This window comes from Microcaecilia unicolor, chromosome 5 (genome assembly GCF_901765095.1).
Source record: "Microcaecilia unicolor chromosome 5, aMicUni1.1, whole genome shotgun sequence".
Taxonomy (NCBI): Eukaryota; Metazoa; Chordata; class Amphibia; order Gymnophiona; family Siphonopidae; genus Microcaecilia; species Microcaecilia unicolor.
In genome coordinates, this window is record NC_044035.1 from 311,062,395 (window position 1) to 311,077,057 (window position 14,663).

At 40.9% G+C, this 14,663-nt stretch overlaps 1 protein-coding gene across 3 annotated transcripts in view; it reads right to left on the reverse strand.

The window, feature by feature from the left end:
- PHKB (phosphorylase kinase regulatory subunit beta) overlaps positions 1-14,663 on the reverse strand; it is a 435,362-nt gene that overhangs the window by 70,532 nt on the left and 350,167 nt on the right. For all 3 annotated transcript variants that reach the window (XM_030204379.1, XM_030204381.1, XM_030204382.1), the window contains 4 exons: positions 13,184-13,267; positions 9,320-9,424; positions 7,173-7,255; positions 6,948-7,038 (listed from right to left, as the gene is read on the reverse strand). In XM_030204379.1, coding sequence (XP_030060239.1) covers positions 6,948-7,038; positions 7,173-7,255; positions 9,320-9,424; positions 13,184-13,267 — 363 coding nt within the window. The remainder of the gene's footprint in view (positions 1-6,947; positions 7,039-7,172; positions 7,256-9,319; positions 9,425-13,183; positions 13,268-14,663) is intronic.

The window sequence follows — 14,663 nt, forward strand, 5'->3', positions numbered from 1 at the left end:
TATTTTGTAATTCCTTATTCCGTATTTAATTTAATTGAATGCAATGCAAGGCCTTTCAACCCAAACTTTCAAACTAAAAATCATACAGTACAGAGTAACATAAAAAGTAAAATATAACCCACAACAGAAATTTCCAACAACCCAGGGCCTGTCTGTGTTCTGTGTGCATAATGGGTATTCTGTTAATGTTTTGTTTCTTTGTACAATCAATAATAGTCTTTTGTCTCAGTAGAAGGTGTATTTTCTAGGGCCCAGGCTGCTTTGTTGAGCGCTACTGTTGAGCAGTAATCTACATTCAGGATTTTTGGTGTCCTTTATCCCCTGAAGAAGCCCCACGATGAAACAGTTCCGTCGGGTTCAGATGCCTGCCTGGGAGGATGTATGCAGCCAAGCTCAGCCAGCTAAGTTGAATTTATAATACTACAACTGCAGTACTGTGGTGGAAAATGCTAGTTCATTAATAAAAAGATCATTTTGTACACAAAAGCAAACAAGAAAAACAAAATAAATTTAAAGTGTTGCTACAATACATGTAGGTTGGCCCGGGGTGGGGGGGTTCTGACCAATGATTAAAGAGAAGAACTGTGCCATTAAGATTTCAATTGTCCATTCCAGCCTAGCAGCTGGTGGCCACAACTTTCTGAGGTCTTTTCCCCCGTTCTTCTATTTATGTTATGCAATTTTTTTGAAATAGTAATATGGTATAGTGGGGTGTAAGATGAGGGAAGGGGGTGAAGATGGTAACTGAAGGTGGAGAAAAGGCAAAAGAATGGTATGGAGATCAGGGAACAGGTGAGAGGCAGGGACTAGACCTTGGGGGAGAGGGTGAATAACAGGGAAGATTTTGAGCTTGTGATTTGATTTTTGAGAGCTGTGGAAGGGCTAAGTATAGGGACGAATAGGTACTCCATAAGGTACAGTGGGAATAAGAATATGGGCATTGGTAACGCCATCCCCCCTCCTGCCCCCAAGTTGGCAACTTTAGGTCCTTCCTTTGTGAGAATCATCTGTTTCCTCTCTGCCTCTATAGCACAGGTTGATGATTGCTGTGGTAGAGGACAAACAAACAAGTTGTGTTAGTTCATTGGCTCGGGAGCATCAGGCTGCCATGTCCTAACCAGATGCTAGGTCAATTCTAAATGAGGCAGCACCAAATGAAGGGAATTGTCCCTATGTGGCCCCTTCAAACAAGGTCTTCTCTTAATAGTGCTTCCAAAATACTACCCCCCCCCCCCCCATGGCTCTCTCTTATCCATACCAGTACATTTCCCTGGAGGTCTAGGGGGCAGGTAGGAGACCCTACTTGCTCCTGCCCTGCCAGCACTGAGATTCAAAACAGTGCCGGTGACCCCTAGCAGTAGTCTTGTAGTACTACTCTTAAGGGTCATCATCTTTCCATATAAAGAGCAAAAGAAGCCTAAAGCTAGGGTTATTTGACAGGCTAATCTGCAGCTTGCAATTTGCACCATGTATTTACATAGTAATGAGCTGCATTAAGGGGCAAATAACATGGGTTATTGCCCTAACGCACATTGATAACTTCCCCCCTAAATGTGGTTAGGAAGTAGGTTATTTTCATCTTCTAAGGGTATATATCACTACTTTTCTTTCAGTTAACATCCTTCACGAACAAGAAATGTGACAACTGTCAAATAGATGTGGAGGGGCATTTTCGAAAAGGTTGTCCAAGTCAGAACTTGTGGAGTGGAGGATTAGCCTAATGGTTAGTGCAGCAGACCTTGATCCTGGCAACCCAGGTTCAATTCCTACTGCAGCTCCTTTTGACCTTGGGCAAGTCACTTAACCCTCCATTGCCCCAGGTACAAAAAAGATTGTGAGCCCTCTAGGGACAGAAAAAGTAACTGTATATAATATGTATAGTGCTGAGTATGTCTGGTAGTGATATAGAAATGATTAGTACTAGTAGTAGAACATCCCAAATGGATGTCCATCTCACATGTATTTTCGAACAGGATAAGTGACATGGACATCCATGTGCTACAAACGTCCCATATGAACATCTATTTTACAAACTGAAAAGCCCAAATTTTAAATGGAGAAAACAAGGGACATGGACATATCTGTATAGCAGCATTCTTAGAAAATGGCCAGACAGACTTCATGCAGAGTAGAGGGTCAGCCTAGTAGTGGTTAGTGCAGTGGACTGTAAACCAAGTAACCCAGGTTCAAATCCCACTAACTCGTTGTTGGAGTGGAAGAGTAGCCTAGCAGTTAGTGCACTGGGCTTTGACCCTGGTGACCCGGGTTCAATTTCCACTGCAACTCTTTGTGACTCTGGGCAAGTTACTTAAACCTCTATTGCCCGAGGTACAAAATAAGTACTTGTATATAATATATAAACCGCTTTGATTGTAACCACAGAAAGGCAGTAGGTATATCAAGTCTCATCCTCTTTCCTTTTCCCTTAATTGTGAGCCCTGCTGTACCTGAATGTACACCATTTCAATAGCCTTCAGGCTTGCAGGATTCGTATATATTTAGATACCTTTGTTATTTTTCTCTTTCTAGAGGATTCACAATTAGTTCACTGCACTAACCATTAAGCTACTCCTCAGATTTGCTTCCTTCTGTGTTAAGAATGCCCATGTAGATAGCTGGGTGGCTGATGGACGTGAGGATTGCCTGGACACTTGCCTGCCTGGTGTAAAGGTGGCAGACCTTATGCATCACCTAGATATGATTTTAGATAGTGCTGGGGAGGAGCCGGCTATCTTGGCACACGTGGGTATCAAGGACATAAGAAAATCTGGGAGAGAGGTTCTGGAAGCCAAATTTAAGCTCGTAGGTAGAAAGTTCAAATCCAGAACCTGTAGGGTAGCATTTTCTGAAGTGCTCCCCATTCCATGCGCATGGCCCAAGAGACAGGTAGAGCTCCAGAGTCTCAATGCATGGATGAGGGGATAGTGCAGGGAGGAGGGTTTTAAATTTGTAAGGAACTGGGCAACACTATGGGGAAGGGGGTGCCTATTCCAGAATGATGGGCTCCACCTTAACCAGGGTGGGACCAGGCTGCCGGTATTTGCATTTAAGAAGGAGATAGAGCAGCTTTTAAACTAGAACCTGGGGGAAGACCGACAGTCGTTCAAAATCACATGGTTCGAAACAAGGTATCTTTCAAAGATATCACCAAAACAGGGAAGACAGGGTATCCCGATAGCGAGGTTGCAATAGAGATCATAGTAGAACAGGTGTCTTTAAAGAAAAAGAGGACAAAAGATTGCAAATTAACACAGTCAACTGCTGAGCAAAATGTAAATAGCAACAACAAACAGTTTATAATGTCTATATGAGAATGCCAGAAAACTAAGAAATAAGATGGGACAGTTAGAATATATTGTACTAAATGAAAAATTAGATATAATAGGCATCTCTGAGACCTGGAGGAAGGAGGATAACCAGTGGGACACTGTCATACCAGGGTACAAATTATATCCTAGTAATAGGGTGTATCGAATTGGTGGAGGGGTAGCTTTGTATGTTAAGGAGGGCCTTGAATCAAATAGCTTGAAAATTCTGCAAGAAACAAAACACATCTTGGAATCCCTATGGATTGAAATTCCATGTGTAAAGGGGAAAAGGACAGTGACAGGAGTGTACTACCGTCCACCTGGCCAGGATGAACAGACAGATGTAGAAATGTTATTAAAATTAGGGAGGCTAACAAACTGGGAAACACAATAATAATGGGTGATTTCAAATACCCCAGTACTGACTGGGTAAATATAACATCAGAGCATGCTAGGGATGTAAAATTCCTTGAAGAAATCATGGACTGCTTTGTAGAACAGCTGGTAAAGGAGTCAAAAAGAAGAGGAAAAATTCTAGACTCAGTCCTTAGTGGAACGCATGATCTGGTGCGGGAGGTAATGGTGATGGGGCCGCTTGATAACAGTGATCATAATATGATCAGATTTGATATCGGCTTTGGAGTAAATACACACAGGAAATCAAATATATTAGCATTTAACATGCACACTTTTACACCTTCTTTGGAGCAGAACTGAATCCTCTTCCCTCATAATTTTTACAGCCCCATATATACATTTAGGTCTCCTTTTACAAAACCGTGCTACCAATTCTCACTTGGCAAATGCGACAAAGCCCATAGGAATTGAATAAGCTTCATCGTATTTACTGCAACAGAATCGCTAGTGTAGCTATGTAAAAGGAGCCCTTAGTGAAGCTGTATATTTTTTCATTCTATTATTTCAGAAATCAGTTCCTGGTTTAAACCTAAAGTTAGGGTAAAAAAAACCTTAAAAAACCTTTGTACAAGGAAAATGATTTCAAATCATAGGAATTTACAGCATCTGTCTATAAGGTAATGGAAGCTTGTCTTCAACACGTATAACTGTCGAGGCATATTGGTTGTCCTAGCATTTGAGAATAAAAAGAATGGTTAAATTTGTATAGCACTTTCAATAACAGCAGGAATCACACAATTAATACAAATTAATGATAAAATCTTGCCTCTCCACACTGAAAGATTCGGGACAAAATAATTGATGATGTTACCGTGTTTACGACAAAAAAAAGTTTACAAGCTAAACCTGAGCATAGGGAGGTTATGTGGCCTAGTTACTAAATAACATTAAGGTTTTGCCATTAAACGCAAATTGAACACTTGTTGTTCAAGAGTTTCAAGGCTGACCTAAAACCTTGGTTATTTAACCAAGCTTATCAGGCCCTTTTCTGAGTCCCCAAGATGTTTAGTGCTGGTCCATTGCAGCCTCTTTTTTTTTTTTTTACCTTTACTGACTTCTTTCTCTCTATTCTGTCCTGGCATGAGTGATTTTGCTGTCCTATTATAATGTGGCGTTCATTTCTTACTTTATGTTTAGCCTGTACACCGCTCTGCTCGTCAGTAGAGCGGTATAGTAAATTTCAATAAACTATATTAGCAGTAATACTTCCACAGTAATGCTTTGGAGTGAGAGGGGGTGTGGTTGGCAAGTGGGAGGAATTAGCCACAATGTCAATGCAGCAGCTATTACTATAGAAACACTTAATTACATCTCTGGAGCGGCAGACAAATTTCCATAGCTGTTTGCCTTACCATTAAGATGTGTAATGGAAATATCTGTGCTACATTTCTCACCCCTTTTGTCTCCTTTCAAACATTTAAATAAAATTCCATTTTAGATGTTTAATGTGGGATTTAACTGCAGTAACGTTTAAATGGTTAATGTTCATGGAAAAAAAACCCTATACCTTAAAAACCTGTGGTAAATAGGTTGTAAATAGCTCAAGATTATAAAATGTGTGATCGAGACAGGAATTGTAGTATCCAGGTTTCACACCTATGTGGAACCTGACCATAAACCTGTCTATGGGTAAAAATTACCTGAACATCCTAGAGGAGAATTTATATCTATGACACGACCAAGAGGAACACAAGATTTCATAAACCTAGCCAATATTAACTTGTGTTCAATAGAAACAAACATGCTCAGAGCTCAAATTCTAAACTTTAAAAAGCATTCAAAAACTGTTTGCTATATACAGGACTAAAATGCCTAAGTACCACTGCATAAAGGGGTCCATTTACTAAGCAGTAGTAAGGCCAATGTGCGGGTAGCGCGTGCCAAATTGGCACTACCACAGGGGTAGTGCGAGCAACCTCCGGTAGTTTTGAAGTTGGAGTGCACTATTTTCTACCGGGGGGGGGGGGGGGGGGGGGCGTTTCCAGCAGTAATTGGTAGTGCGGCCTGATTACCGCACGGGTACCGCTAGATCGCTGGGTGGTGGTAAGGGCTCAGGCAGTAAGTAGCTGAGTGCTACTTTTAATTTTGGCACACGACCATTTACTGGCCCCATTAAAAAATGCCCTTTTTCACAGCTATGGTAAAAAATGGCCCAGCATGCACCAATTTCACGCGTACACACTACGGCAGACCACTTTTTACCACTACTTAGTAAAAGGACCGCAAAGATAGGACCAACTTTTATACAGTCCAACACGGACATTTAACTTAGGTGATTAAGTGCCGACTCTGCCCCCTGACCCTCCCCCCCAATAGCCAGCTTTCACTTTAGGGGTTTGTGGTGATATTCATTGGTATTAACTGGTTAAGACATGAATAGCCTACACAAAATTTACACCTAAGGGGTGAGAAAAGCAATTAATAAGAGATCACATGATTATATGTTTATATTTTAAAGATGACGCTCTGTTCATGTAGTCTACATGTAATTTTTCTTTGCAGATAAAATGAAATAATACAGCGTGCATAGGCGCTGACTCCGTGGATGCTGTGGGTGCTCGAGCACCCCCAATATTTCACCCACCGGAAGTTCCCTTTGCCAGCCCAGAATTTTAAAAGTCCCTCCCTTCGAGTTCCGGGCCCCCTCCCTCCGAATTTTAAAAGTCATCTTACCTCTTCGGGGTTACGGCGGCAGCAGCAGTGAAAAGCGTGAAGGCTCAGCGCTTCAGCCTTCCCTTCTCTCTCTCTCTCAAAGGGCGAGACCAGAGCTGAGAGAGAGAGAGAGAGAAGGGAAGGCTGAAGCGCCGAGCCTGCACACTTTTCACTGCTGCTGCCGCTGTAACCCTGACGAGGTAAGATGACTTTTAAAATTCGGAGGGAGAGGGCCCGGAACTCGAAGGGAGGGAGGGGGACCCTGGAACTCAGAGGGAGGAGGGGCCTGGAACTCGGAGGGAGGGGGGATAGCGAGAGGGAGGAGGGATGAGGAGAGGGAGGGGGACGAGGGTGAGGGGGGAATGCACCATCTGTAAAAAAAAAAAATAAAAAATTCAGCACCCCCAATCATTTTGAAAAGTTGGCTCCTATGACAGCGTGCATTTACTACAGAATTTAAATATACCACTTAAGTAATTCCTTCCACCCCAGAAAATCATATGTATGCTAGTAAAACCAAAGAACAAGAGTGATTGAAACCTGAGTGTGGCACTGCTTTTAGTAACGTACCTGTAACCTGTCAACGTGAACCTTCACATCTCCAACATTTCCTTTTTTAAATGATGCCAGCATGTCCAAGATAGGATTAAATCTGCTTCCTCTGTGTATTAAAAGAAAAGAAAAATAAATCAAACAGAAGGCCTTGCTAGGGAGGCATAGATGCTAATGGGGGAGGGGGAAGGCAGCATCATATCTAATAATGAACTGAACTGACCTCTCTGCATCTTTTCATACCTGATGTTATCTTCTCGAATAAGTACAAGGAACAGAGGACGTCCACGCATTTTCCAATACTGTTTAATAAGCTGCAGTGCATTCTGTGCAAAAACAAAGCAAGATACTTAATACAAAGGAACAGAATAAGCAAGCCACAGAATTACTAACAAAGGCAAAGAAAATGCTAAGCATCACTGGTAAAGAAATGATGTTTTCAGATATATCCCATTTCTCAGGCTACACCCTTTGGCATAAAAGGTGATCTTTAGTATACATCAAACAAAGTAACAATGATTTCATTTTGCATGAGCCACATAAGACAGAGAATTCAGAGAATTCAGAAATCTGTTCCTATCTAATACTAAAAGAGTGTACTTTGTGAAAGAGAATGATGGAATTACTGCAGTAATAGTTAAAAAGTGTTTATGTTTCATTTAAGTTAGCACAGCAGCCTTCTTCATATCCTCTTCTTTCTAGCCTGCTGACATAGTTCATAATTCTGCCACATCTCATTGGTCACTCTGTGGGACCCCTGATTGCACAGCCTGCCTGAAATATGTTGACCACTATAAAATGTAGACACTACAAGAGGAAAGTAAAACAAAAATACAGTACTAGACTTTGAGCTCAAGCTGCGGGAGAAAACACTGGAAGGATTGTGGATTCCTAATTTCATGCCAGATGTGGGTGAGGAGGGTCCAAAAACTCTGTTCTATATTTAGCGGGTTGTATTTTTTTTTTGAGTGGATCAACATTCTTGCTGTACACTGCTTTGAGTGAATTCCTTCGAAAAGGCGGTAAATAAATCCAAATAAATAATCATACGTACATTATTACAAGACTATAAGGGTGCTATTGTAGCTGGTGGCGCATAAAGACCAAATTGACCTATTCAGTTCGCCCAGTTGCAATTGTTTTTAATAGATGAGCATATTAACAGCCACAAACAATCCAACACCAACATGTATCCATCTGGAAGAAGTACTTAAATGTTTTCAAAATAATCCTTGCGTTGGCCTACAGAAAGACAGTGCAGCCTGTAGAACAACTGATTGTCTTTAGGACTAACTCGGCCACTGTCACTCTGCATCTGTGTGCTTTACAGTGACTGTAGTACGGAGGGTGGGGCACAGGCATGGAGCCTTCAGAGATACAGGTGGCAGACAGAGTAAAGCAGAAGAAAAGTCTTTATTATACCAAAAGTCTGTTATTGTCACAGACCAGGTAAGCCAACATGGGCAGGATTCAAATGGAACTTCATTCACACAAAAAACGACTTTACTCTTTCAGGTTCCCCAAAGCCCAGCTTCATTAACTTAACGCTCACAGTGACAGCTCCTAGCAGGCCCAACTTCAGTACTTCACTTGAGTTCTATAATCTTCCTACCTTGACTGATCTTGAAACACTGCAGTCACAGGCTGGTTAAATACGTCACAATACAAACCTCCTACTCTGACCATTCTTCAAACACTGCAGTCACAGGTTAGGACTCTCCTGGAGGACATCTTCCTCCAGTACCAGGCACATCTTCAAACACTGCTGCCTGTGCTTGGAATTCTCTCTTGGAGTGCCCTTGTTACCTGTTGTGGGCCTCCTGTTCCCATGCTAGGGATTTTGACTGTGCTCCATTTGAGCCCTGCCCGCCTGACTCAGCAGTCTAGTTAGCATTCCTTTAAGGTGACCTGGTGAGCAATTGCTTTTAAGGGGTGCTGTGTTTACTCACTTCCTCACAGCCATTAAAAATCATGTCCCTTTCCATGAAGCCATTGTACTAAATAACTTCTGTATCATTTGCATGGATGTCCATGGTGCCTTCCCCTACCCCCAACAGTTTATTTGCTCTGGGTATAATAAATTTGAAATGTGTTTTTCAATGATTTTCAAGAAGCAATATAAAACAATTGAATAATATGACTAAGGAAAATGCACCATGTTTAGAAAGAATTAAACACTTGACAAATTTAGATGAGGCATCTTATTATCTCTCCTTACTTACTAGACTGGATGTCATGCCCCAGCTAGCCTCACACCTTAAAGAAAATATAGCTTTCAAGGTCAAGTTAATTGCATCTGGACAAATTTTATACAGATATTTCTTAAAAAAATAATCTATATACACCATTGTTCTTTCAAATATATTGTGGACACACAATAAAAAATATACCTTTATATCATCAATGAGCAGCATAACATCCTGAGACATGTAGAAGTCACTTAAATCAAAAACAATAGGATAACACACTACCGTCTTTCCCAGAATTCGATAAATCTGTAGAAATAGAATCAAAGTCATTTAGTTAAGCCTTGAAAACCTGCAAACCTGGAAATGTTTATGTTTATTAAAATTTGATATACTGCCCTATCTAGACAAGCAGTTCAGAGCACTTTACAATAAATAAAATAACAATATATAAAGCAGAAAAAAGAAAAGAACTCCAAATATATGAGGAAAGCCTCAATCGTATCAGTTCAACCATACTCAACTAAACAATAAGAGCATAGACCAAGGGGGAGGGAGAAGAAAAACAAATTCACACAGAAATACTCTCTACTGCTGAGGCCCAAAGGTTGAGAAAAGAAAGAAAGTTTTAAGTAATGACTTGAAGGTCTTATAGGATGGTTTAGATCTTAGAGAGGGAGTCAGTTTTGGCCCTAAGAAATGGAGGGGCCCTTTTACAAAGCTGCACTAGCGATGGCGATTGTTTCTGCTGCACGCCAGGGCCCATTTTACCACAGCGGGTGAAAATAACCAAAAATGAAATGGCTGTGCTGTAAGTTTGCACTTGCTGTGCAGCCATTTCTGGGGGAGCGGTAAGGTGAGGTGGCAGTAAGGGCTGCCGTGCTAACCAGGCAGCGCGTGGTGATGCCCGATTACTGCTATTTTTTCAATATTTCTGCTAGCACCAGAAATGGGGGTGGAACTACTGCTGGCACCCGCATTGGGCTGGCGGTAGTTCTGGGTTCCTGCATGGTAACCCTTTATTAAAAGTTGCCCCAAGCACGTGGAATGCCTGGAAGAAATAATCTGAGGTGTTTCCAGAAGTAACATAAGTAATGTATTTTCTAAAAAGCTGCCTCTGCATTCAGCAGGATAACCAGTTATGCAACTGAGCAACATCATCTAACTGTTCTGAATGCAAAAATCATCAAGCTAAGCTTTAAAAACTTAGAAGGCTTTTCTGAACATACAAGGGAATTCCTGTGCAGCTGCCATCATGTGAGCTCCTTCAGTCCTATGTAAAATCTTATAATCCAGCTTCGTAGGGAGGCAGAAGGATGTATGTGATTGATTATCCTGTTGTCTGCAGAGAACACCCATCGCAGGTCAGCAGCTGTTTTTTTTTTTGTCGACAAGCAGAATGCCACGAAACACCTAGCCACCCACCCGCCTGGGGTTACCCGGTGGCCACAAAGGGTCTATCCCCAGCACAGCTCAGGTCCGCCTGCACCTACTGCTTGTGCCCTACACTAGCACCCTCCTCCCACTGACTGGGTCACAACCGCCTCTGGGCGAGTCTCCTGCTCTCAAGTTATCCCCAGTGATTTCTAGGTTACTGGGGCCACACTACCACTGGTTCCTCAGTTCCGAGAGAAAGCACTCACAGACCCAACACACAAACCACCAGGTTCTCTATCAGTCCAGACAAATAGGGCGAGATGTTTATTCTCTTAAAAATATTGAACAGTGGAACAAAATAGTGCAAATAGCAAACAATAACAGGTAACTGAAATATGGATCAATTATAACATTAAGGAAACATTTGAATACTTCCTAGAAAGTACCTGGGGATATCAGGACATATATAGCTGTTCACCAGTTATCAAATGTAAGTGTTTTTTACAGGGCTTCAGCAAAGAGCTCTCTCTCTCTCTTCTCCCAGGCTGAAACTGAAGCAACAGCCAGCATATGCTGGGTAATTTCAAACTCCAGGCCAATCAGAGCCCAGAACAGTCAAGTTTCAAATAAAAACTGGTTACATCACTACAAACACTTCCTATTATCTGTGTGCCAACTAAGGGGTGCTGTCGCACAGCTGACAGCATGCTTTGGAAAAGGAGACAATTACCTTTGCAGTTGATAAGCAGCGGCACCTTAATAAACTAATTTACTTAAGTTGCTTTGGCCACAGGCACAGAATAGGGGGGGAAAAAACGTCTTAGTAAATCAATTTCTAAAGTAGCAACTGTTAATCTGGGAGGGGATTCCAACCCCCCACCAAACTTCACTGGGGACAAGGTTGGAAGAGTGGGAAAGGAGAATCAAGAAAGGAGCCAGCTTCTAAGACCTAAGTTTTGGGGCTGGCTCCTAGATTTAATAAAAATTTGTTGAGGCCTGTCCTAGGAAGATATCTTAGTACAGATGCCATAACTAGGGATATTATAATCAAGTCACAATCTGTAAATATGCTCCCTGTGACAATCTGTTTTGGACACTGTCTGATGGTAAGAGGGGTACCACTTGAAGTTTTTGGCTTGAAACGAAACAAAATTATTGCAGCTGAAAAGAAAGCCAGCACAAAGCTGCCAAAGAGTCACTGGGATGAAAATATTCTGGGGCAGCAATGTTGACATCATAAAAGAAATGTAACATTTTCTGACAAAACCTATTAAGCAACTGAGAAGACTCACAAGACCCATAACGGTGACAAAAAAAAGAGAATTGTCAACAGCATAAGACCACAAAAAAGTGGTAGCAAGACAAGCTAGAAATGTGTGCGCCTAATCCTTGACCTGAAAGATTGATTTTGTGAGATTATTCAGCAGCAGCTGCTGCTCTAAACTCCAATGCCTACTTAGAAGAGACTTGTTGGCCAGAAGTAGGCAACTCAATTACTGGAAGCTGTTTCGGTTTTCTTAATATCCAAAATCAATATGGATGAAATATATCTGCATACAATGGAGAGAATACACTCAAATGTATCTTGAGCATATTCAGTGTAAATATCTCAACCAGCTTGCAGCACCTTGAGGACCAGATTTGTCTCTACCTGTTCTAGGTTTTTATAAGCTTAGGTAAACATCTCCTTTGGAAAATAACACCCACTTGTTTGGCTAATCACACTGCTTGTTGGTGGACAGTCTTTTCCTCTAAAGTGAGCTTGATTAAGGTGCTTTCACTAGTAGAATGATTATTCATTATTAAATACTGCCATGTTTTTCCAGGTGTGCACCAAAGACATATAAAGATGTGCTTGAGCGAATTTATAACAGTTTTACAATACCATTTTGAATTTCTACATTTTTCCTTCAACAAAGCACTCAATGTGTCATATAAATTGTAATAATTCAGTTACTGCAGTGCAGCCAAACTGCATGAATGACTGAAAAGCGACATGGCTGGTTACGTTTAAAGTTGTGCTTGAGACCTTCTTGCTGCATGCTTATGGATATGAAGTAGATTTGAGTCTGTAATATTTTGCTATTTTTTTAGGTCTGTGTGATTTCTGTATTCTATGTGTGTATATTTTGTACTGTGCCCTGGATAAGGGCGAGCTGTAAATAATAAATCTAAATCTAAATCTAAAGCAAAGGGTGGGTCAAGAACAGTTCAATGAACTATACAGTAAAGAAGTGTAGCAAGCTGCCCAACGACTCACAAGTGTAAAGTGACAAAGAAGGCACGTTTTAAGACTTTTTTTTTTTTGCTTCACTATTTGGCTATCTGGCAAGTCACCACCCATTGCCTCTGCTTTTTCAGTGCCTTCACATCATAGAACAGTGCTTTCTAGACCTGCCCTAGTGACCCCACAGTCAGTCTGGCTTTCTGAATGATCACCATGAATATGCATAAGATTAATTTGCATACTTTGGAAAACCACTATATGCAAACTTCCCTCATGTGTATTATGGATATCTTAAAAGTTGGTAGATCATCAGCACAGGTGTGGGAAGCCCCATAAAAAGATATACTTTCAAGTGCATATGGCTTCTGCAATGAACACAATTATTTATTTTCTGAATCAACTGTATAATTAAGAAGGATGCAAAGATTTTTCAGCTGTTAAAATAAACATTTTGTGGCAGGGACCTTTGATGTTCCAAGGCATCCAATGGGTCTATCAGGTCTTCCAGATAGTCCGAGTTTGTGATTGACACCCAAATGTTGGTAAGCCTGTAAGAAACAGAATAAAGTAATATTTCAAACTAGATAATCAAAACACTGGTGGATTAATGGCAAAAACTGCAGGCCCAGAAAGGAAATGCTACAAAAAGCAAAACTTTTTTCACACCATATAAATTCAAACAAAAGTGAAAACAATATTGGATGAAAAGGAAGGAAAGAACCTCACACAAGCCTGATAACTGAGGGGGTCTTTTACAAAGCAGTGGTAAGCTCAACATGTGCTTATCACATGCTAAATATGAACTACTGCCGGATCAAAACGATTACCAGTAGTTCTGGGTCTAGCGCACGCCATTTCTGGTGCTCTGGAATTTTTTAATTTTTTTCTAGCATGGCGGTAAACAGATGGAAATCGGGCATCACAGCTCACTGCCCTCGCTGGGTTACCGCGGGAGCTCTAATGGGTGGTGGTAATTACTTCCCACCACACGGCCAAACGGTAAGAATTATCTTACCGCGTAGCCATTTTTTGGGACTTTCTACCCACTGTGGTAAAATGGCCCTGGTGTGCAGGAAAAAAAGCCCCCACTGCTACCATAGGGCCCTTTTTCCCACAGTGCAGTAAAAGAACCCCTGAAAGCACACTCACTTTGACTTCCAATAAAGCTTACTTGTCAATCAAAGGTCATAAAACCTCCCATAACAATAACAACAACAAATGCCAATGAGTTCCTGGGTAAAGTTTTCCTCCTTTTATAATTGCTCATCATAACATTTTTACAAACATTAATATATTTATTTGTATATTTAAACATTGCATGAAGCTATGTTTTGGATGGTTGTCACATGATATATCCTTATATTCCAGTTTTTTTTCGTGGTTGGTATAAAAAATAATTCACACATGACGAATGAAATCTCAAAACAGAACCAGGATCTGAACACTAACTCTGATTTCATTGGAAAGAGAAAGGAGGCAAAAAGTGAACACAACACACAAAAAGAACCAAACTTATTTCAGCATTTAATAGCTCAGTTTTGTAGCCCCGTTGAATCAGAAAAGGGGCTGTAATCCCTCATTTGCAACTACTTAAGAGTATATTATCCCCAGTTTACATCCCTTCTCTTTCAGGTTGGCTGTCGTGATGATGTTGATTCTTGGTCAAAGATCATGCAACCATGCTTCTTTAGGAGCATTTGGCTACTAGTTGTCAAGGTATTTTATTCCCAAAACATCCCCAGTCTTGGTTTGCTAGAGGAGAAGAATTCTGACCCAAGAATTGAACCCCACTGCTTCCAAGCCATAGGGCTACAACTAAATATTTACTACTATTGATTGCAAACAGAATTTTCAGTTCAACGTACATTCCACTTAAGTGCACAAAAACATCTACATCTAAAAACTATACATAATATAACCTTTTTCATAGTGCATTATAATAAT